This window comes from Rutidosis leptorrhynchoides, chromosome 10 (genome assembly GCF_046630445.1).
Source record: "Rutidosis leptorrhynchoides isolate AG116_Rl617_1_P2 chromosome 10, CSIRO_AGI_Rlap_v1, whole genome shotgun sequence".
Lineage (NCBI taxonomy): Eukaryota > Viridiplantae > Streptophyta > Magnoliopsida > Asterales > Asteraceae > Rutidosis > Rutidosis leptorrhynchoides.
The window spans coordinates 136,111,106-136,135,413 of NC_092342.1; the positions used below are offsets into that span (position 1 = coordinate 136,111,106).

A 24,308-nucleotide genomic window follows, 5' to 3' on the forward strand; every position below is an offset into this window, starting at 1 on the left:
GTCAAAATGGACCTAGGTCCAGAATATTTTATATCAAGTTGTAAAACAGGATAACGTTGTACTCAAAATTTTTTATTTTTTATTTTTTTTTTTTACTCAAAAATTATTCCAAGGCTATAAATGATTTGAACTTATAAGTTTGACTTGGAAACAAAAGTCTAAACATATATTTGTCGACTTAGTAAGTTAGTAACCAATAATATTATGACAACTAATATTAAAGTTGGGTGTATCCTACTTTGCTCCAAACAAAATCTGACTGAAGCCACAAACAACTTGTGGCTAACAAGTATTTCCTATGCTTACGTGTCATACCTTTACCTCACCTTTTTAACCCACAAACTACTACCTAACATTTCAACTCAAATATTATTTACGTTACAACTACAATCTACAGCAAACTAAATGCCAGAAATTAAAGATCCGGCGATCAAGCTTTTTGGCAAGACCATTCAGCTGCTACATCCTGATCAACATAAGTATTGTTCCGGAGATATTAAGGTATAATTATAATACAAGTTTCTCATTAAATGCTTTTGTGTTCAACTTTGTTTTAGACTTTTTATTGGATTATTCAAATGATAACCATTAATTTACCTTAATGGCTATCGTTAAAGTACATACATGTAATGTTCATTCTGATAATTGTTACTTTAAAGTTATCATATAACAACTATGTATACAATATTTTCGCATTTTAACATTAGTTTTAAGGATTGTCATTAAAAAAAAAAACTCTACTATTTACTTGTAATGTTTAGTTGTTTTATGGCTGGGTTGTGATGTGTTATAGGTTTTGGATGACATACATTGCTGAATAAATATATTGAGTATTGTAGTCAAATACAATATAGGAGTTGATATTTCCATCATCAAAAATTATTCTTTCATCATTATTTGATGTCTTTGTTCCATAAATATCCCTTGTTTGATCTTAATAGTAAAAACTTTGTGCAAGTTATCATTAAGGATATTTTAGTATATTTAGGTGGATATTGTATTATAGTAATTTTTAATAATTGTTAACTTTCTAGGCACTGTGTTAATTACATGCAAACAATCTATATTCCGGTTTCTAAGTTTTATATCTTTGAAAATTCTTGGGGTAATATAAACATTTTCATGCAAAAGTTTTTTCAAAGGATTTAAAATAAATACTTGGAGGAGTTTTATTGATTTTTTTGGGGGAACACTTATTTGTGTTATTGATTTATTGTACTTTATTAATATTAATTATTAATGCTAAATTTAATTAGAACGTATTTGATAACTACTTGTATATTATTAGTTTGTATTTTGGTACATTCTTACATTTGTTTTAAGATGATTAGTGGATGTACAAACCTCAAAACTAACATCTTGTAAACTTATCTGAATAATCTTGTCTAATCATTTTAATGTAATTTCCACTGTTTGAGTATGAATAACAGAATTTGTTGGCCTTTAATGACGAACAAACTAGTTAAGTCTATGGATTATATAAGTTAATTTAGGGTAAAATGTAACATGACTACATGAGCCAAATTTCTCTAGAAGGATGAAATAATCGAATGATATGGGTTAAATGACGGTCCGGTCGCATTGGTGGATGTTATAGTAATTAGTCAGATAGTCTTTTATTAATTTTTCAACTTACAAATCTTAAGTACTCAATTATACATAAAAGCCTATTAGTCCATCCAATTCTTAAGACTTTTTGTTACGCGCCCCTCGACGGGTGCATATTCGAGCTAACTGACGAAACACAACGCTTCTTATGGGTCGTTCTGTTGGTGGCTCTCATTAGCGCCTCTAGTGGGAAAAAAAAAAAAAGTTATCGTTTTGTTGAAAGTGCTTCCAATTTATAAATTATCGTTTTTTTCCGTTAGGCCCCCAGTGGGCAAAAAAGTGAGCAATATGTCAACTTTTCATTCTATGAAAAATGAGGCGTTCATATGTTTTTAAATACGGAGTAATTAGGTGAGGCCTACCCCACAACCTTTTCTCATTATTATCACGTGAATTATGCTACTCAAACCATTTTCCATGACATCCTCTCTCTTCGTGAAACATCTATTAAATTCAACACACTAATCAGGGTCTTAGAATAATACGTACTAGTTTCTAATCAAAGATGGGTCCATAGACCCACCTTAGTTCAAGCTAGATTCGCCTATGATAATAATATGGTTGCAAACTGTTTGATTAATTAATGAATTTGCTACTTTAGATACCCTCTAACTTATGCAAACAAAAGTATTATACCATTTCCATATTTCCATATGGAATTAGTAATTAGCAATATTAATTGAATAAATTGTTCATCTTATATTAACTATTGGATCTTTTATTTTATTTTTTAATATCAGAACACATTGGAGAAACATCATACTACAAAGCAAACAGAAGACACAAGCTCAAATAATTCTAGATCATCCGGAACCAAAAATGATGATCCAAAAACACCAACAACCGAAACAGAAACTTCATCCAAGAACAACACCAAAAAGGATACCACAATTTCAAACCCGAACTCAAACGAAAAACCACTACAACCCGACAAGATTATACCATGTCCTCGGTGCAATAGCATGGATACCAAATTCTGCTACTACAATAATTACAACATAAACCAGCCTCGCCATTATTGCAAAAATTGTCAAAGATATTGGACTGCAGGTGGGACCATGCGAAACACGCCTGTTGGTTCGGGTAGAAGAAAGAACAAAAGGTCATTGTCAGCTTCTTACTATCGAAACATCATTCTTTCAGACTCCTTTTTGAAACGAAATGGGAGAATTCTTAACTTTCGTGATAAATCACAAAAACTCGTTGATGAGAAGTTCGATGTTGCTTCAAATTTGATAGAAAAAGGAGGGAAGAATAGTTTGGTGAATTTACAAAAGTACCCTCTTCAAGTACCATGTTATCCTACTCCTCCATGGCCCTGTCCATTGAATTCAGCTCAATATAGGCCGGTTTCATTTTATCCAACGCCGCCTTATTGGGGTGGTGCCGTACAAGTGCAACCAACCCCATGGATTATGCCAATTGTAACCCCACCTAATGACCAAATCGCACCTAGTTCTCCGATAGGAAAGCATTCTAGAAATGATGATTTAGAGAGTAGAGTTATGATCCCCAAGACTTTGCGAATCGATGATGCAAATGAGGCTGCAAAAAGATCGTTATGGTCAAACAATGGAGGTAATCTTTATAAGGCTTTTTAACTAAAATTTGATGAGAAAAATGAAGTTGTTGGTGCTAGTTCTTTGGTCAATTTGCAAGCTAACCCTGCGGCATTATCAAGATGGATAAACTTTCGCGAAACTTCATGTTTACAACAGAAATTCAAGAGGAGTTCTTAACAAGGTTAGAGGATATAAAAGGTGGATGCGATTAGAATATGATGACTATAGGGTTGTATAGTAGGCAAGATTTATTGCATATGATAAACAAATAAATATGTTTAACAAAATGGAATGAAATAGAATAAAGATTCTTTAATGTCACAAAGTGCAAGTTGACGACGATTATCATGACTAAGGGAATGTACGTCAAGAATCTATAATACTTTATTAATTCGTTATAAATAGATTTACAATTATTATACTATGTTCACCCATTTAATGAATATACAGTTAATTCACTAGCTTAATGATTGATATAAACGATTTAAATCGATAAATATTGAATATGAATATTAATGTGGATGGTATGATTACTAAAATAATGTATATGAAATTACTACAATACATACTTTATTTTGAGTAAAGATTACCCGGCAAATATTATTAAAAATAATAAAAGAGTGATACAAATAAGGAGCACCTGCTACTAGCGAACCTAGCAGCCCAACATAAACAACCAACTAGCAAGCTAAATACAAGAAAGCTAGAACAAACACAAAAACCCAAACCAACACCCATTATAAGTGCCAATCGGACTTCATACGACTCACATGAGAGGACGCCTTAAAGTGAATCGACATCAACTTTAATCGATAATTTGAGCGAATCATTTCGAACAATTGATCCACCGTCCTATGAGTACCATTAAAGATCCGGGAGTTCCTTTCACGCCATATGCAATACACCGTAGCCGCATACCATAACTTAGCGATAATCACCTTAGAAGAGTTCTGACTTGCAACAGGGAATAACATTTTTTTTTTTTTTTTTTTTTTTTTTTTTTGGCATAACATGTTTCTACAATACATACTTAAATACATAAAAAAATACATGTATGTACATACATTTACATATTGATCCTTATACTATACTAAAATACATAAAAGTGACAACTAACCTATTGACGTCATGATGTTATGTTGACACTAGCATGACAACATCCACTACTTTATTTTTTTTTTACCGAAGTTGTTTAGAAGTTAATCATTAAATGCGGTATATAAATAACATAAGTGATGGTAACTGAATGGTATAACGCTCTTTGTTTTCGTGTATGCTTCGGTTTGAATCCCAGCTAAACTTTTTCTCTCTTTTTTTGTTTTTGTTTTGTTATTCCTCATTAATTGTTTGTTAATCTTTCTTTTCATACTAGCTTATTTGTTAGGCCAAGTGATTAGAAAATATTAATTCCTTATTCTAAATATGCATATCGGACAATAAATAAATACAAAAAGAAATGAGTACACTAGTATATGTTTATTTTTATTTACACATTTTTAAAATTAACAATTATAAAAATTATACATTACACTATTTATAACAAACAATATTAGATTTGTTTTCAATATAATTGACTATTCAAGAAATAATCGATTATATATGTAAAAGTTAAATCATTCCACACACACACACACACATATAATATTTTTTTATTAAATAAATTTAAGAAAACGTTCATATAATATTTGGATCTAATGACCGATGTTCGATCTATAATTATAAAGGTATGAAGCGAAACATTTTATACTGCAACGTGTGGACTCTTTCCCGCTCATTCATATCATACATATATATTACAAACTAATATAGTGTTAGTACGTAATAGTTGTTGTATATATAATAATGTGGATGATAATAAGTACACTTTTCATATGTATCTAATATACATTTCGAGAGTTTTTTTGTTAGACTAGTATTTAGCCCTCTATCTTTATTGTTGGGTCTAGCCCATATTTCATTGTTAGGGATAGGCTTTATATATGTCATGGTATCTTGTACGCTTTTTGATTATCAAATAATAATACTTATCACTTTCTATCATGGTATCCGAGCCTCACATACGCTCACTCTTACCCTATTTTTTACGGCTAATCATGCTTTCTCTTCTTCTTCTATTTTCCTTCTCCATTCATGGCACCAAATCAATACGATAATATATACACAGTTACTTATGTTCATCATCTAATCTCTGTTAAACTCGACCTCGACAAGTTAAATTATACACACTGGGAAAAGTTATTTTCGACCCACTGTGCAGGTTTCGACGTGTTAAACTTCATCCTCCAGCAACCAAAAAATGAAGAAAAATTGAATCTCAATTGGGTAAAAGCGGATGATGTTGTTTCACTTGGATTTTCCTTACGATCTCCAAATCTTTGCTCGAACGTCTTACAATTCGAAACCCACCACCGCTTATAACACATGGGGTTTTTTGCAGAAAGTGTTTCATGATAACAAGCACTCCAAAACTATGGAATTAACCGCAGCACTTCGTGGACTCAATATCGGTGATCTATCGGTAATGGGATGGCGGTGGACGTCAGAAACTTGCGAAGTGATGAATCAATCTTGTAAGAAATTTTGTTAAGTTTGAGGTTTGAAATTGAAGCTTGTTACTATTTTTAGTGGATATTATCAAATGAAGCAATCTTGTATGTGGGAACGAGTAAATATGGGTGAAGATGAAGATGAAAGTTGGGTTTCTTGGTGAATGTGAATTTCATGAGTTATTGACTTAATTACCCTCATGTGCCTGGTATGTGAGGCCACTTAACAGACAAAAATAACGGATGTCAGATGACTGTACTATCCATGAACGAAAATCCACACTTCCAGACTAAAATTGTAAAAAAAATCATGTTTGGATTATCCGTGTGTTTTTGAGCAATCATCAAGAACTATCCTTGTAATATAGTCACAAATGAATATAAAATCGCCAATTTGCTAAGAGTACGCTCACTACTACATTTCTTTTTATTTAGACCGCTACAGTTAAACGTATTTATAAGTGACACATCTATGTTTTTTATTTATATTTATATTTATCTATAACTATATTTATCTATAATAAGGAAAAAAAATCCTCCTATACATTAAAAAAGTATTATTAGCAAGTAAATGTTTTCAAAACTACCTTTATAACTCTTAGATTAAAAAATTTACATTTTTTTTTTTTGTGTGTGGCAAAAAACGATTATTATTAAGAACTAGGAACCTTAATCGAAAAATGAAAGAACCTACAAAACGGATACAAACAACACGAAACAAAGATTCAAATGATTCAAATTCATCATCATTCATCAATAAATAAATAAAAATATCTTAAACTACCCAAAATACCCTTGGTTCTAAATAAATGCATATGTGTGGTGATTCAAACAGAGTTTCGTCAATTTTAAAAACAATCGACCAGCACATCAAAAATTTCCTCATCACTTGTGGAACAATACCCTTCAAAGTATTGGTTATAGCTTCTCATATCGACACCAATTGTGGTGTCGATTTTAAAGATTATGGTTGTTTCCAGCCCTAATTGTTCTCGAATCAGATATCGGTCCGTCATTACATTGAAAAATTGCTTGAGTCGATCCGGGTGAGTATGATGAGAGTAAACTCCATTGTGAATTGAGATAATACAGGTTGTTCGACATCGTGAAATCAAAAACTTTTGATGAAAGTAGTTGTGTTTGAATGAGAATTGTTTGTGTATGTGTTTGAATGAGTTGTTTATATAAAGAATTTTAATGTTTTTGAAAATAAATAAAAAACAAACTATAAGAAATGTAACCGTTGGATTTTTTTAATTTCTTTTTATATACATTGCAAACATGCGTCCGGGTGGTGACTGACCAAGGTGGAACGCGTTACGGCGACGGGGGAGGGGAATGGGGGACGACATCGCCGGGGCTATGATGGGTGGGGACGCACCTCCACTCCAAATCGACCACCACATCAAAACTTCAAAATTTCCTCCTTTACTTCATCACCGTCACTGAATTAACTGTAATAATCAATGATAATCACATCTGGAACAATACCCTTCAAATTATTGGTTATAGTTTCTCATATCGGCACCAATTGTGGCCTTGCTTTAAAGATTATGGTTGTTTCCAGCCCTAATTGTTCTCGAATCATAAACCCATCCGTCATTACATTGAAAAATTTCTTGAACATACATGATTGATTCAGTGCCAATCCGTTTCCAGCCCTACTGTAAGATTTATCTTGAATCGAATCTTTGATGATTAAGTTCTGTTCATTACTTACTTTTATTAAGTATGCTCTACCATTCTCGACCGTGGATGATGCTGTTGAGCTGAACCAAAAATTGGCCGCTTACATGGACCGTTATTTTCAATCAAAGCTTTGTTCTATGAGTATTCATGGGAAGCACTTCAATTAAGAAGCCCTCCTCCATTTAGTGTTTTTTAAAGCACTTGCACGTTAATTACGCATCAAGTACAGTGAAGCAGGTTAAGTAGTCACGTACCACATCAACCGTATCAACTCTAGAGGAAGCTACTCTTGAGGTACTTGAGTATCTGGATCTAATTTGGGGTACTATAGGTAATTACTTGTAATTTATATTATTGATGTTCTTGTTGGAGGTGATCATTACTCTAAGTCGGTCAATCGGGTCGATATCTTTGTTACTCCTAAGTGTATGAACAATGTGTGTGCGTGCGTGCATGCTAATACATGCCTTCAACATCTTACAATATTGGGCAGTTTGCGATACCAAGTAAGATGCACGTGTAAGTGTGAACAGGCCCAAGTATTGATGCACGTGTATAGATATATGAATTTTTAATTTTTGGAGTTTGATAACGCCTAATTTATAGACATTTTTATGCGCGTTATCGGTTCTTGGTTCGATTATTGTTAACGCTTTTTTGAAAATTTGTCTTTATAAATGTTTTAATAATGGAGAGAATGTTCAAAGAAGTGTTTTGGAAGTTTCGTCAAAGTTTTAATGCAAAAAGAATTGAGACGAAAGCAAAAGACGGAAGAAAAAGACAAAACATGAAAAATGCTGAAATTGGAACATTGCGACAGTGATATTAACATTGCAGCCGCGAGATTTCGTCAGAAAGTCAGATATTCGAAAAGTACGACTTCGCGACCGCGAGGTTTAGCGACGCGAGCGCGAGGTTTAGGTCAGTTTTCAGCCCCGAAAATTTCCCTATAAATACCTTATTTATACCCTAACTTTCGAGGAGCTTTTACATTGTGTTTTCTAGGGTTTTGCTACGAATTTTTAAGGGTCATGGTTGTTCTTGGAGTTTTAACACTTGGATTCAATTTTGCCTATCATGGATCATTGGTAACTCTTATGTTTACTCTTTTGATTAATACTATGGTTTTTAATTATTTATCTTTGTGTGTGATTTCTTCTATTGCCATGTCTAGCTAATTTATTCATGTATTCACTTAGATGATTGAACTTAGGTGAAGGATTGCTTAAGCTTTTGTATGTATTAATAATTGCTTTTGATCCATGATGCTTAATTACTCCAATTGATTGATCCCTTAATTATGAGTCTATTAATTGAAGTAACGACAACTATTAAATTGATAAACTCGATCATCTAGGTTATTGAAAGATAAGTTAGATCTGTTGAATTGCATGCGAGACACCAGTGTAATTAGACTTAGTAATTAACCCATCAATTGAGTAGGTAATTGTGAAGCCTATGAAGGGACATCGATTTTGTAGTGACCCGAACTTTTCCATATTTATATATATATTAAATGAAATTGTTATTTACATGATTAAGTGTTTCCAACATGTTAAGCAATCAAACTTATTAAGACTTGATTAATTGAAATAGGTTTCATATAGACAATTGACCACCCAAGTTGACCGGTGATTCACGAACGTTAAAACTTGTAAAAACTATATGATGACATATATATGGATATATATATATAGTTAACATGATATTATGATAAGTATACATATCATTAAGTATATTAACAATGAACTACATATGTAAAAACAAGACTACTAACTTAATGATTTTGAAACGAGACATATATGTAACGATTATCGTTGTAACGACATTTAATGTATATATATATCCTATTAAGAGATATTCATACATCATAATATCATGATAATATAATAATTTAAAATCTCATTTGATATTATAAACATTGGGTTAACAACACTTAACAAGATCGTTAACCTAAAGGTTTCAAAACAACACTTACATGTAACGACTAACGATGACTTAACGACTCAGTTAAAATGTATATACATGTAGTGTTTTAATATGTATTCATACACTTTTGAAAGACTTCAAGACACTTATCAAAATACTTCTACTTAACAAAAATGCTTACAATTACATCCTCGTTCAGTTTCATCAATAATTCTACTCGTATGTACCCGTATTTGTACTCGTACAATACACAGCTTTTAGATGTATGTACTATTGGTATATACACTCCAATGATCAGCTCCTAGCAGCCCATGTGAGTCACCTAACACATGTGAGAACCATCATTTGGCAACTAGCATGAAATATCTCATAAAATTACAAAAATATGAGTAATCATTCATGACTTATTTACATGAAAACAAAATTACATATCCTTTATATCTAATCCATACACCAACGACCAAAAACACCTACAAACACTTTCATTCTTCAATTTTCTTCATCTAATTGATCTCTCTCAAGTTCTATCTTCAAGTTCTAAGTGTTCTTCATAAATTCCAAAAGTTCTAGTTTCATAAAATCAAGAATACTTCCAAGATTGCAAGTTTACTTCCAAGTTTTCTAAATCCATTCCAAGTAATCATCCAAGATCAAGAAACCTTTGTTAATTACAGTAGGTTATCTTTCTAATACAAGGTAATAATCATATTCAAACTTTAATTCAAATTCTATAACTATAACAATCTTATTTCGAGTGAAAATCTTACTTGAAATTGTTTTCGTGTCATGATTCTGCTTCAAGAACTTTCAAGCCATCCAAGGATCCTTTGAAGCTAGATCCATTTTTCTCATTTCCAGTAGGTTTATCCAAGGAACTTGAGGTAGTAATTATGTTCATAACATCATTCGATTCATACATAAAAAAACTGTCTTACTCAACGTTATAAACTTGTAATCACTAGAACATAGTTTAGTTAATTCTAAACTTGTTCGCAAATAAAGTTAATCCTTCTAACTAGACTTTTAAAATAAACTAAACACATGTTATATATCTATATGATATGCTAACTTAATGATTTAAAACCCAGAAACACGATAAACACCATAAAACTGGATATACGCCGTCGTAGTAAAACCGGGGGCTGTTTTGGTTGGGATAATTAAAAGCTAAAGAAGAACTTTGATTTAAAAGCTATACTTCTGGGAAAATGATTTTTCTTATGAACATGAAACTATATCCAAAAATCATGGTTAAACTCAAAGTGAAAGTATGTTTTTCAAAATGGTCATCAAGATGTTGTTCTTTCGACTGAAATGACTACCTCTTTCAAAAATGACTTGTTACTTGTATTTCCGACTATAAACTTATAATTTTTCTGTTTAGATTCATAAAGTTAAGTTCAATACAAAATCGTGGCCACTGGAATCACTCAAAACGGATTAGAAACGAAGAAATGGCGAGTAAAACAAGATTGATAAAAACTACTCATTTTACCTACGTGAAAGTTAGTAATAAATCTATTCCAACCATAACCTAATCAACTTATATTGTATATTATGTAATCTTGAGATACCATAGACACGTATACAATGTTTTGACATATCATGTCGACCCATCTATATATATATATTGCGGAACAACCATAGACACTCTATATGTGAATGTTGGAGTTAGCTATACAGGGTTGAGGTTGATTCCAAAATATATATATAGTTTGAGTTGTGATCAATACTGAGATACGTATACACTGGGTCGTGGATTGATTCAAGATAATATTTATCGATTTATTTCTGTACATCAAACTGTGGACAACTAGTTGTAGGTTACTAACGAGGACAGCTGACTTAATAAACTTAAAACATCAAAATGTATTAAAAGTTTTGTAAATATATTTTGAACATACTTTGATATATATGTATATATTGTTATAGGTTTGTGAATCAACCAGTGGTCAAGTCTTACTTCCCGACGAAGTAAAAATCTGTGAAAGTGAGTTATAGTCCCACTTTTAAAATCTAATATTTTTGGGATGAGAATACATGCAGGTTTTATAAATGATTTACAAAATAGACACAAGTACGTGAAACTACATTCTATGGTTGAATTATAGAAATCGAATATGCCCCCTTTTATTAAGTCTGGTAATCTAAGAATTAGGGAACAGACACCCTAATTGACGCGAATCCTAAAGATAGATCTATTGGGCTTAACAAACCCCATCCAAAGTACCGGATGCTTTAGTACTTCGAAATTTATATCATATCCGAAGGGTGTCCCGAAATGATGGGGATATTCTTATATATGCATCTTGTTAATGTCGGTTACCAGGTGTTCACCATATGAATGATTTTTATCTCTATGTATGGGATGTGTATTAAAATATGAAATCTTGTGGTCTATTGTTACGATTTGATATATATAGGTTAAACCTATAACTCACCAACATTTTTGTTGACGTTTAAAGCATGTTTATTCTCAGGTGAATACTAAGAGCTTCCGCTGTTGCATACTAAAATAAGGACAAGATTTGGAGTCCATGTTTGTATGATATTGTGTAAAAACTGCATTCAAGAAACTGATTCCGATGTAACATATTTGTATTGTAAACCATTATGTAATGGTCGTGTGTAAACATGATATTTTAGATTATTATTATTTGATAATCTACGTAAAGCTTTTTAAACCTTTATTTATGAAATAAAGGTTATGGTTTGTTTTAAAAATGAATGCAGTCTTTGAAAAACGTCTCATATAGAGGTCAAAACCTCGCAACGAAATCAATTAATATGGAACGTTTTTAATCAATAAGAACGGGACATTTTAGATTTACCCTTTGTAACAACCCAACCCATATGCAATCGAAATATGCAAATAAAAAAAAATATTTTTGTACAGCATAGTGGCGCGGCGCGCCACTGACCTGTGCGGCGCGCCAAAATGGCCTCTCCAACTTTTCCTTTTTTGCGAAAAAGATCTCTTGCTTCCCGACACTTTTAGACCAAACGCTTTTCACAACATTTTATATTAGTTAAAACTAACATGTTCCAATAATAAAACGAGTTTTACGAGACCGGGCCCACATCGGCCGTTTTACGACTTTCGTACAAAATTCAAGTTTTTAACCACATGATTTTTAATACAAAATAAAGCCGAGCATGGCGATTGGGGATACGCTACCCAATCCTAATCAAATCCAAAAGCAAGCCTTCTAAAGCAACTACGCGAGTCCACTAGTTCCCACGCTTACCCGAGCCACCGCATCCAAGCAAATCTATAAAAATGTAAACAACGAGAGGGTAAGCTAACGCTTAGTGAGTGAGAATATACTACATACATATATATGCATAAAATGGATACGCCACACAAATAATCAAATACCGCATACCGGAGCCTCCAAGCATAAAGGCAAGCTAAGCTAAGCATACCGTGTAATCACTAAGCAACAAGCTAGTAACAACAAGCATAAAGTAAGTCACCAACGACGATGTGAACAACGCCAATAAGCTACAACCGGAGGGTTAGCTACATCACAACAATACATTAATATATATATAACAGAGCGTAAAACCGCCCAAGATTAACCAATCGCACAAAGGAATGGTACTCGAATTTCCCATCGGTGTTCGTAACAATCGTTAGTGTACAACACATATATCACTAACCCTTGGACAACACATATCCGTTCATGAAACCGTTAGCGTACAACGCCTATATCACTAACTTGGACAACACATATCCATTCATAAATTCGTTAGCGTACAACACATATATCACTAACTTGGACAACACATATCCATTCGTAAAACCGTTAGCGTACAACACATATATCACTAACTTGGACAACACATATCCATTCATAAAAATAAACACATCACAATTCAATATCAACCCTTCGCCATTGGGGTTATCCAATTCACAATCACGTGTGATAATGTACACACAAAACGTGTACCTCGCCAAAGGTGGTCAACCAAAAAGCACATCTGTGCTAATTGGACCTATACACAAGTCCATCAAATCTACCTATATGTGAAGTGAGCTCTATAACCGAGAACCACTTCACCCGACCCGCACCCATCCTACACATACATATGCACATAGGATATTAACACTCACGTTGTCGCCTTGAGGAATGCCACAGAATAATCCGCAATTGCCGATGGAATGTACCTATTCCATTTATCACATAACAAGTAACACAATTAGGGTGGATATACAAATCAACCAAAATTGACAACTAGTGCAATTTCGACCTAAATGCACTTCCAAGTACAAACCACGCCCAAACTAACCAATAATCACTAACACAAGTGAGAATGGTCTTAATATGCCAATCAAACCCAAACATAGGTGTTAAACACCTATCTTGCCCAAAATGACATTTTAACCCTAATTTGACCCATAAGAAGTCAATATCACGCCATTGGCAAGTTTTGACACCAAAACATATTTAACTCGGTTCTATGCTTCAACTTAATCCATTTCAAGTTTATAAACCTTATTAAATCGACAATTGTGTCATAATCATTACCAAACCCTAATTTTGACTCTAGTCAAAATTAGTCAACCCAAATTCACCTAAAGTGGTTCCAACACTTCCACAATCACTAAACCTAGTGATTAAACTCAAGATTAAAGCCTAATCAAGGCCAAATCGTCAATCAACCCAAAACCCGCCAAGTGACAAGAATAACTAGTCACCATAAACCCATTTCATCATCTAAGAGGGTTTCACTACAAATCAAACTCAAACCCTAACTTGAATATCAAATCTAACAAATGTAATTCGGAGTTTGAACTTACCAATACGGCCAAAATGATGCCGTTGACGAGATGAACAACTTTAAAACTTGAGATTTGACCCGAATCAAACTTCTTCTTCTCCAAATGGAGCTTTCTCTCACTTAAAATGGGTTTCTCACTCTAGGGTTTGATGAGAGGGTTTGATGAGTGAAATGTGATCTAAAATGATCAATGGATCAGTTTTGATGACCCCAAACCGACCCCTCGTGAAAAGACCAAAGTAAACCTCATTTAAACCTTTTAAAAAAGCTGAAAATTGCATCAGACGGGATCGGAGCGCCGCTCCAACCTTCAGGTCAGTTTTCAATAACTTGTTTTGGCCATAACTTTTTGACCGTAGCTCCGTTTTCGATGAATCAAATATCGTTGGAAACGTAATAAGATTTTATTTCCAATGGTTAGGCTTTAAAACATCAACACAAACTTTATTTGGGGTTAAAAAGATACGTACACACCTTGTCACTACAGACAACGTCCAGTTTCCTTCGACGTTCGAGTAAGCAACACGTACATGCTGCGTACACTTCATACACGCATCGTACACCATAAATACATTATGTACAATACATATTTGGGTCTTACACCCTTCAACTTATCACCATCTTGAGTAGTTATAAATTGATTGAATGTGTTCTTCAGAAGCGTGAGGGAAACCAGCGTGAAAAACTGACACTTTCATGATTTAAATTAGTATCTAAGTGTGGAACACCAACTTATCTTACTAACTAATTGATCTTAATAAAAGCAATCGTGATTCTAGGGAATTGAATCTAAGTGAATACCCCTTTGTCTATCGATTTTGTATTTGCTTAAATCGCGTATTTTAGTTTAATAGTTTTATATAAAACTCCCCCTTTTAAAAGTTTTTACTTAGAATATTTATTAGTTTTTAAAATGTAAATCAACCACTCTCTGTGGAAAAACTCGTTCTTTCTAAATGTTTACTACATTGATCAAGACAGTTGTCTGATTCATGTGATAAAACCCGTTTAGTCTAGTGCATTTAATTTAGTTGTGTTTACGTATATTAAAATTTTTGGCGCCGCTGCCGGGGAGCGGTGTGTTTTAGGATTTTACAAGCTTTTAGTTATTTGATCCTTTTGTGAGAAGTAATTCTTGCAAAAGTTACTTTTCTGTTATTTTTGTTTGGATTTACGCGTGGGTTTTATTGTGTTGTGATCGCAGGTTAGGTACTCATAACTCTGGAACCGTCTAGAGTTTATCATACACGCAGCAAAGCGAAAGAAGAGCAAAAAATGGCTGAAGGTTTCATAGCTTTACCTTTTTATATTCCAGATTTTGTATATATCAAGGAAGAAGTTAAGATGGGCGAACCAGCTCAAGGTTAAACTATGGAGGCGACGATGAAAGCCACGAGGGCTGGTAATGTGCCATTACACAACAAGTAGTTACGGTTGATTTCAAGGTCAAGGGGCAGATTCTCAACATGATTACTCATCAATGCCAGTTCAGGGGTACACCAAAAGAAGATGCTAACGAGCATCTTCGAGCTTTCAAGAGCATCTGTAACTTGTTTAAAATTAGAGAAGTTGCAGATACTGTTATTTACTTGTGAGTTTTTCCATGGTATTTGAAGGATGATGCCAAGGATTGGTTAGAGTCGCTGCCCGAGGGTGAGATTGATAGTTGGGAAATTATGGAAGATAGGTTCTTACAACGATTTGTTCCTGCTTCAAAGGCTGCAAAGTTACAGAGTGATATAAATCATTTTGTTCAGAGTTCAAACGAGACACTTTAAGATGCTTGGACAAGATTCGGTAAAATGTTAAGAAATTGTCCTCAACACGGGTTGAACAATTTCTAAAAGGTCCAGATTTTCTAAAAGGGTTTTAATGTGCCTACGAGGAAGGAGATTGATATTGCTGCAGGTGGTTCTCTCATGAAGAAGACACCAGATGCTGCAGGTGGTTCTCTCCCAAATCGCTACACATTCGTATGATTGGCACCAAGAGATGGATATTTCTAGATCATCTCATGTCACTAGTACTAAAACTAGTGATGAACTCTCATCGGTTAAGGCACAACTAGAAATCTTCAAGAGACAAATAGAGTAAATGACTAAAGAGATGCATGCTATGAGGGTTGGTTGTGAATTATGCCAAGGACCACACCTCACGAAGGTTTGTGATCAGTCAACAATGGAAGAGCAGATGAACTACTTGAGTAACCAATATAATAATCAGTATCAAGGAGGTAGTTCGGGTTATCAGAGGAACGGACCATCGGGGTTCGTTAATCGGAATCAGAATCAGTCGTATGTGGATAAGGTTCCATCGTTGGAGGATTTGCTTCGGGGTTTTATAATGAAGACTGATGAAAGCATATCGGCTTTAAGATAAGACAGCTATCTGACAAAGCAACAAATGAGGCTTCAACAAGCTTCAATGTAGAATTTGGAACGGGAAGTAGGTCAGATACCACAGTGTTAACGGAGAGACCACCGGGTTCTCTCCCATCCACTACCCAAGTGAATCCTAACGTTAGTGGGCTGCCCCGAACAATCTTAAAGAATGCTAATAGAAGTGATGTGAAGAACAAAGATCCTCAGGTTTCTAATTATTCGCAGGTCAATATTTTTTAGTTTTGAGGATTATGGTTCCAAAGAGGTTTTTCTGACTTATACTCTTAATGGTGAAGACGGTTGGATTCGAATTAGTGGTATAACTCCTGCGTATGGTAATTACTTGATGAGTTTGATGACGGGGAGTTCTTTGAGTTCGGGTAATCAAGAGTCGGAAGTGAAGAGTGTTGAGACTACCGAGTCTCCCGAGTTAAGTGATGAGAAGGTTGGAGTAGATGAAAAGGTGACACCTTCACCTAAGTTAAAAGTTTACAAGCCACCAATTTCATATCCGAGAGCTATTCAATTCGAGCAGCCAAAGGACACTATTTGTAAGCCGGTTAATAATAATGATAATATTTGTGTGCATATACCTTTGGTTGATGTTCTTGCAGGTATGCCCAATTATGGGAAATTTTTGAAAGATTTAATGGCAAAGAAGGGTGAACATGAGCAAGCATTCTCCGCATTTCTTGAAGCGGAATGCCATGCAAATTTAAAGAAGAGTGATATGCCTCCCAAGTTACGTGATCCCAGGCCATTCATAGTACCCTGTAGGATTGATGACTCTAAACTTTTTAGGTGTTTAACTGATTCAGGTGCGAGTATCAATCTTATACCTTTGTATGTTTATTCATGTTTGGGTTTAGGTGAACTTAAGTCGACTAATACAGAAGTTAGACCAATTAACCAGTCGATTAGTAAACCCATAGGGATTGCTGAAAATTTGGTAGTTAAGATAAATCAATTAGAGTTCCCATCTGACTTTGTGGTTATTGATATGCCAGAGGATAAGGTTGTACCCATTGTTTTAGGTTGACCATGTTTAGCAACTGCAGGTGCATTAACTGACTGGAGAACTGGTAAATTAATTTTAAGGGATAGAGGTAAAACTTTGAGTTTTCAGACAACGTTTAGCATTAAACCACCAACCACACCCGTTGATTTTGTGAATGTGCTTACTAATGGTGAAACTAATAATGATAAAAAGCCTAAGTGTGGGGGTGAAGTTGTTAAAGAAAAAACCGTAGTCAAACAGCTCGATGATAGTATTGTTGATAGGTCTATGCGAAGGTTATTCGGGCGGGTTAAGTGAAATGTCCCATTCTTATTGATTAAAAACGTTCCATATTAATTGATTTCGTTGCGAGGTTTTGACCTCTATATGAGACATTTTTCAAACACTGCATTCATTTTAAAACAAACCATAACCTTTATTTCATCAATAACGGTTTAAAAAGCTTTACGTAGATTATCAAATAATGATAATCTAAAATATCCTGTTTACACACGACCATTACATAATGGTTTACAATACAAATATGTTACAACAAAATAAGTTTTTTGAATGCAGTTTTTACACAATATCACACAAGCATGGACTCCAAATCTCGTCCTTATTTAAGTATGCGATAGCGGAAGCTCTTAATAATCACCTGAGAATAAACATGCTTAAAACGTCAACAAAAATGTTGGTGAGTTATAGGTTTAACCTATATATATCAAATCATAATAATAGACCACAAGATTTCATATTTCAATACACATCCCATACATAGAGATAAAAATCATTCATATGGTGAACACCTGGTAACCGACATTAACAAGATGCATATATAAGAATATCCCCATCATTCCGGGACACCCTTCGAATATGATATAAATTTCGAAGTACTAAAGCATCCGGTACTTTGGATGGGGTTTGTTAGGCCCAATAGATCTATCTTTAGGATTCGCGTCAATTAGGGTGTCTGTTCCCTAATTCTTAGATTACCACACTTAATAAAAAGGGGCATATTCGATTTTGATAATTCAACCATAGAATGTAGTTTCACGTACTTGTGTCTATTTTGTAAATCATTTATAAAACCTGCATGTATTTTCATCCCAAAAATATTAGATTTTAAAAGTGGGACTATAACTCACTTTCACAGATTTTTACTTCGTCGGGAAGTAAGACTTGGCCACTGGTTGATTCACGAACCTATAACAATATATACATATATATCAAAGTATGTTCAAAATATATTTACAACACTTTTAATATATTTTGATGTTTTAAGTTTATTAAGTCAGCTGTCCTCGTTAGTAACCTACAACTAGTTGTCCACAGTTAGATGTACAGAAATAAATCGATAAATATTATCTTGAATCAATCCACGACCCAGTGTATACGTATCTCAGTATTGATCACAACTCAAACTATATATATTTTGGAATCAACCTCAACCCTGTATAGCTAACTCCAACATTCACATATAGAGTGTCTATGGTTGTTCCGAAATATATATAGATGTGTCGACATGATAGGTCAAAACATTGTATACGTGTCTATGGTATCTCAAGATTATATAATATACAATACAAGTTGATTAAGTTATGGTTGGAATAGATTTGTTACCAATTTTCACGTAGCTAAAATGAGAAAAATTATCCACTCTTGTTTTACCCATAACTTCTTCATTTTAAATCCGTTTTGAGTGAATCAAATTGCTATGGTTTCATATTCAACTCTATTTTATGAATCTAAACAGAAAAAGTATAGGTTTATAGTCGGAATAATAAGTTACAAGTCGTTTTTGTAAAGGTAGTCATTTCAGTCGAAAGAACGACGTCTAGATGACCATTTTAGAAAACATACTTCCACTTTGAGTTTAACCATAATTTTTGGATATAGTTTCATGTTCATAATAAAAATCATTTTCTCAGAATAACAACTTTTAAATCAAAGTTTATCTTAATTTTTAATTAACTAACCCAAAACAGCCCGCGGTGTTACTACGACGGCGTAAATCCGGTTTTACGGTGTTTTTCGTGTTTTCAGGTTTTAAATTATTAAGTTAGCATATCATATAGATATAAAACATGTGTTTAGTTAATTTTAAAAGTCAATTTAGAAGGATTAACTTTTGTTTGCGAACAAGTTTAGAATTAACTAAACTATGTTCTAGTGATTACGAGTTTAAACCTTCGAATAAGAGAGTTTTATATATATGAATCGAATGATGTTATGAACATCATTACTACCTCAAGTTTAGTAGGTAAACCTACTGGAAGTGACAAGAAATGATCTAGCTTCAAAGGATCTTGGATGGCTTGAAAGTTCTTGAAGTAGGATCATGACACAAAAACAAGTTCAAGTAAGATTTTTACTCGAATTAAGATAGTTTATAGTTATAGAAATTGAATCAAAGTTTGAATATGAATATTACCTTGAATAAGAAAGATAACCTACTGTATATAACAAAGGTTTCTTGATCTTAGATGATTACTTGGAATGGATTAGAAAGCTTGGAAGTAAATTAGTAAACTTGAAGGGATTTTTAAAGTGTTCTTGAAGTGTTCTTCCTATGATGATTATAGCTTGATTCTTGAAGTGATTTTTGATGAAGATGATGATTAACTACTGGAAAAATACGTTCATAATAGAATGTGTGTGTGTTGAGAGAGAATTAGAAAGAGAATTGGAAGTGAAATGGAGTGAATGATGAGTGGTAATTGGTGAGTGGTGAGTGGGGTTAAAAGGAGTTCTAGTTAGTTGACTAGCTCATGGTAGAAGTTAAAATTGATTAGTCATACATGACATAATCAAGAGTGGAATCCCATGCTAGTTCCTATTGGTATATACCCATAGTAAGTACGTTTTGAAGCTGTGTATAATACGGGTAAGAATACGACTAGAATTCTTGATGAAAGAAAAGAATGGGAAAGTAACTGTAACCATTTTCGTTAAGTATGAGTGTTTTGATATAGGTCTTGAAGTCTTCCAAAAGTATTTTAATACATCTAAATACACTACATGTATATACATTTTAACTGAGTCGTTAAGTCATCGTTAGTCGTTACATGTAAGTGTTGTTTTGAAACCTTTAAGTTAACGATCTCAATTAATGTTGTTAACCCATTGTTTATTATATCTAATGAGATGTTAAATTATTATATTATCATGATATTATGATATATTAATATATCTTAATATGATATATATACATTTAAATGTCGTTACAACGATAATCGTTACATATATGTCTCGTTTCGAAATCCTTAAGTTAGTAGTCTTGTTTATATGTATATAACTCATTGTTAATATACTTATGGAGATACTTACTTATCATAATCTCATGTTAACCATATGTATATCCATATATATATCGTCATGTCATTTTTACAAGTTTTAACGTTCGTGAATCGCCGGTCAACTTGGGTGGTCAATTGTCTATATGAAACATAAAATCATTTTCTCAGAATAACAACTTTTAAATCAAAGTTTATCATAGTTTTTAATTAACTAACCCAAAACAGCCCGCGGTGTTACTACGACGGCGTAAATCCAGTTTTACGGTGTTTTTCGTGTTTTCAGGTTTTAAATCATTAAGTTAGCATATCATATAGATATAGAACATGTGTTTAGTTAATTTTAAAAGTCAATTTAGAAGGATTAATTTTTGTTTGCGAACAAGTTTAGAATTAACTAAACTATGTTCTAGTGATTACGAGTTTAAACCTTCGAATAAGATAGTTTTATATATATGAATCGAATGATGTTATGAACATCATTACTACCTCAAGTTTAGTAGGTAAACCTACTGGAAGTGACAAGAAATGATCTAGCTTCAAAGGATCTTGGATGGCTTGAAAGTTCTTGAAGTAGGATCATGACACAAAAAACAAGTTCAAGTAAGATTTTTACTCGAATTAAGATAGTTTATAGTTATAGAAATTGAATCAAAGTTTGAATATGAATATTACCTTGAATAAGAAAGATAACCTACTGTATATAACAAAGGTTTCTTGATCTTAGATGATTACTTGGAATGGATTAGAAAGCTTGGAAGTAAATTAGTAAACTTGAAGGGATTTTTGAAGTGTTCTTGAAGTGTTCTTCCTATGATGATTATAGCTTGATTCTTGAAGTGATTTTTGATGAAGATGATGATTAACTACTGGAAAAATACGTTCATAATAGAATGTGTGTGTGTTGAGAGAGAATTAGAAAGAGAATTGGAAGTGAAATGGAGTGAATAATGAGTGGTAATTGGTGAGTGGTGAGTGGGGTTAAAAGGAGTTCTAGTTAGTTGACTAGCTCATGGTAGAAGTTAAAATTGATTAGTCATACATGACATAATCAAGAGTGGAATCCCATGCTAGTTCCTATTGGTATATACCCATAGTAAGTACGTTTTGAAGCTGTGTATAATACGGGTAAGAATACGACTAGAATTCTTGATGAAAGAAAAGAATGGGAAAGTAACTGTAACCATTTTCGTTAAGTATGAGCGTTTTGATATAGGTCTTGAAGTCTTCCAAAAGTATTTTAATACATCTAAATACACTACATGTATATACATTTTAACTGAGTCGTTAAGTCATCGTTAGTCGTTACATGTAAGTGTTGTTTTGAAACCTTTAAGTTAACGATCTCAATTAATGTTGTTAACCCATTGTTTATTATATCTAATGAGATGTTAAATTATTATATTATCATGATATTATGATATATTAATATATCTTAATATGATATATATACATTTAAATGTTGTTACAACGATAATCGTTACATATATGTCTCGTTTCGAAATCCTTAAGTTAGTAGTCTTGTTTATATGTATATAACTCATTGTTAATATACTTATGGAGATACTTACTTATCATAATCTCATGTTAACCATATGTATATCCATATATATATCGTCATGTCGTTTTTACAAGTTTTAACGTTCGTGAATCGCCGGTCAACTTGGGTGGTCAATTGTCTATATGAAACATATTTCAATTAATCAAGCCTTAACAAGTTTGATTGCTTAACATGTTGGAAAAATTTAATCATGTAAATATCAATCTCAATTAATATATATAAACATGGAAAAGTTCGGGTCACTACAGTACCTACCCGTTAAATAAATTTCGTCCCAAAATTTTAAGCTGTTGAAGGTGTTGACGAATCTTCTGGAAATAGATGCGGGTATTTCTTCTTCATCTGATCTTCACGCTCCCAGGTGAACTCGGGTCCTCTACGAGCATTCCATCGAACCTTAACAATTGGTATCTTGTTTTGCTTAAGTCTTTTAACCTCACGATCCATTATTTCAACGGGTTCTTCGATGAATTGGAGTTTTTCGTTGATTTGGATTTCATCTAATGGAATAGTGAGATCTTCTTTAGCAAAACATTTCTTCAAATTCGGGACGTGGAAAGTGTTATGTACAGCCGCGAGTTGTTGAGGTAACTCAAGTCGGTAAGCTACTGGTCCGACACGATCAATAATCTTGAATGGTCCAATATACCTTGGATTTAATTTCCCTCGTTTACCAACTCGAACAACGCCTTTCCAAGGTGCAACTTTAAGCATGACCATCTCTCCAATTTCAAATTCTATATCTTTTCTTTTAATGTCAGCGTAGCTCTTTTGTCGACTTTGGGCGGTTTTCAACCGTTGTTGAATTTGGATGATCTTCTCGTTAGTTTCTTGTATAATCTCCGGACCCGTAATCTGTCTATCCCCCACTTCACTCCAACAAATCAGAGACCTACACTTTCTACCATAAAGTGCTTCAAACGGCGCCATCTAAATGCTTGAATGGTAGCTGTTGTTGTAGGAAAATTCTGCTAACGGTAGATGTCGATCCCAACTGTTTCTGAAATCAATAACACATGCTCGTAGCATGTCTTCAAGCGTTTGTATCGTCCTTTTGCTCTGCCCATCAGTTTGTGGATGATAGGCAGTACTCATGTCTAGACGAGTTCCTAATGCTTGCTGTAATGTCTGCCAGAATCTTGAAATAAATCTGCCATCCCTATCAGAGATAATAGAGATTGGTATTCCATGTCTGGAGACGACTTCCTTCAAATACAATCGTGCTAACTTCTCCATCTTGTCATCTTCTCTTATTGGCAGGAAGTGTGCTGATTTGGTGAGACAATCAACTATTACCCAAATAGTATCAAAACCACTTACAGTCCTTGGCAATTTAGTGATGAAATCCATGGTAATGTTTTCCCATTTCCATTCTGGGATTTCGGGTTGTTGAAGTAGACCTGATGGTTTCTGATGCTCAGCTTTGACCTTAGAACACGTCAAACATTCTCCTACGTATTTAGCAACATCGGCTTTCATACCCGGCCACCAAAAATGTTTCTTGAGATCCTTGTACATCTTCCCCGTTCCAGGATGTATTGAGTATCTGGTTTTATGAGCTTCTCTAAGTACCATTTCTCTCATATCTCCAAATTTTGGTACCCAAATCCTTTCAGCCCTATACCGGGTTCCGTCTTCCCGAATATTAAGATGCTGCTCCGATCCTTTGGGTATTTCATCCTTTAAATTTCCTTCTTTTAAAACTCCTTGTTGCGCCTCCTTTATTTGAGTAGTAAGGTTATTATGAATCATTATATTCATAGATTTTACTCGAATGGGTTCTCTGTCCTTCCTGCTCAAGGCATCGGCTACCACATTTGCCTTCCCCGGGTGGTAACGAATCTCAAAGTCGTAATCATTCAACAATTCAATCCACCTACGCTGCCTCATATTCAGTTGTTTCTGATTAAATATGTGTTGAAGACTTTTGTGGTCGGTATATATAATACTTTTG

General features: G+C 33.6%; 1 protein-coding gene across 1 annotated transcript; it reads left to right on the top strand.

Annotated features, from left to right (window-relative positions):
* Positions 1 to 405: 405 nt before the first annotated feature.
* LOC139870638 (cyclic dof factor 1-like) lies at positions 406 to 15,897 on the top strand. Its single transcript, XM_071858418.1, has 5 exons — positions 406 to 501; positions 2,349 to 3,186; positions 5,428 to 5,492; positions 5,608 to 5,688; positions 15,736 to 15,897. The coding sequence occupies exons 1-5, from the start codon at positions 406 to 408 to the stop codon at positions 15,895 to 15,897; spliced, it is 1,242 nt and encodes a 413-aa protein (XP_071714519.1).
* Positions 15,898 to 24,308: the final 8,411 nt, after the last annotated feature.

Coding starts and splice junctions, on each gene's coding strand:
- LOC139870638 (XM_071858418.1), top strand. CDS start 406: ATGCCAGAAATTAAAGATCCGGCGATCAAGCTTTTTGGCAAGACCATT. Junction 502..2,348: donor ATTGTTCCGGAGATATTAAG/GTATAATTATAA, acceptor TTTTAATATCAG/AACACATTGGAGAAACATCA. Junction 5,689..15,735: donor TCAATATCGGTGATCTATCG/GTAATGGGATGG, acceptor TGGTATTTGAAG/GATGATGCCAAGGATTGGTT.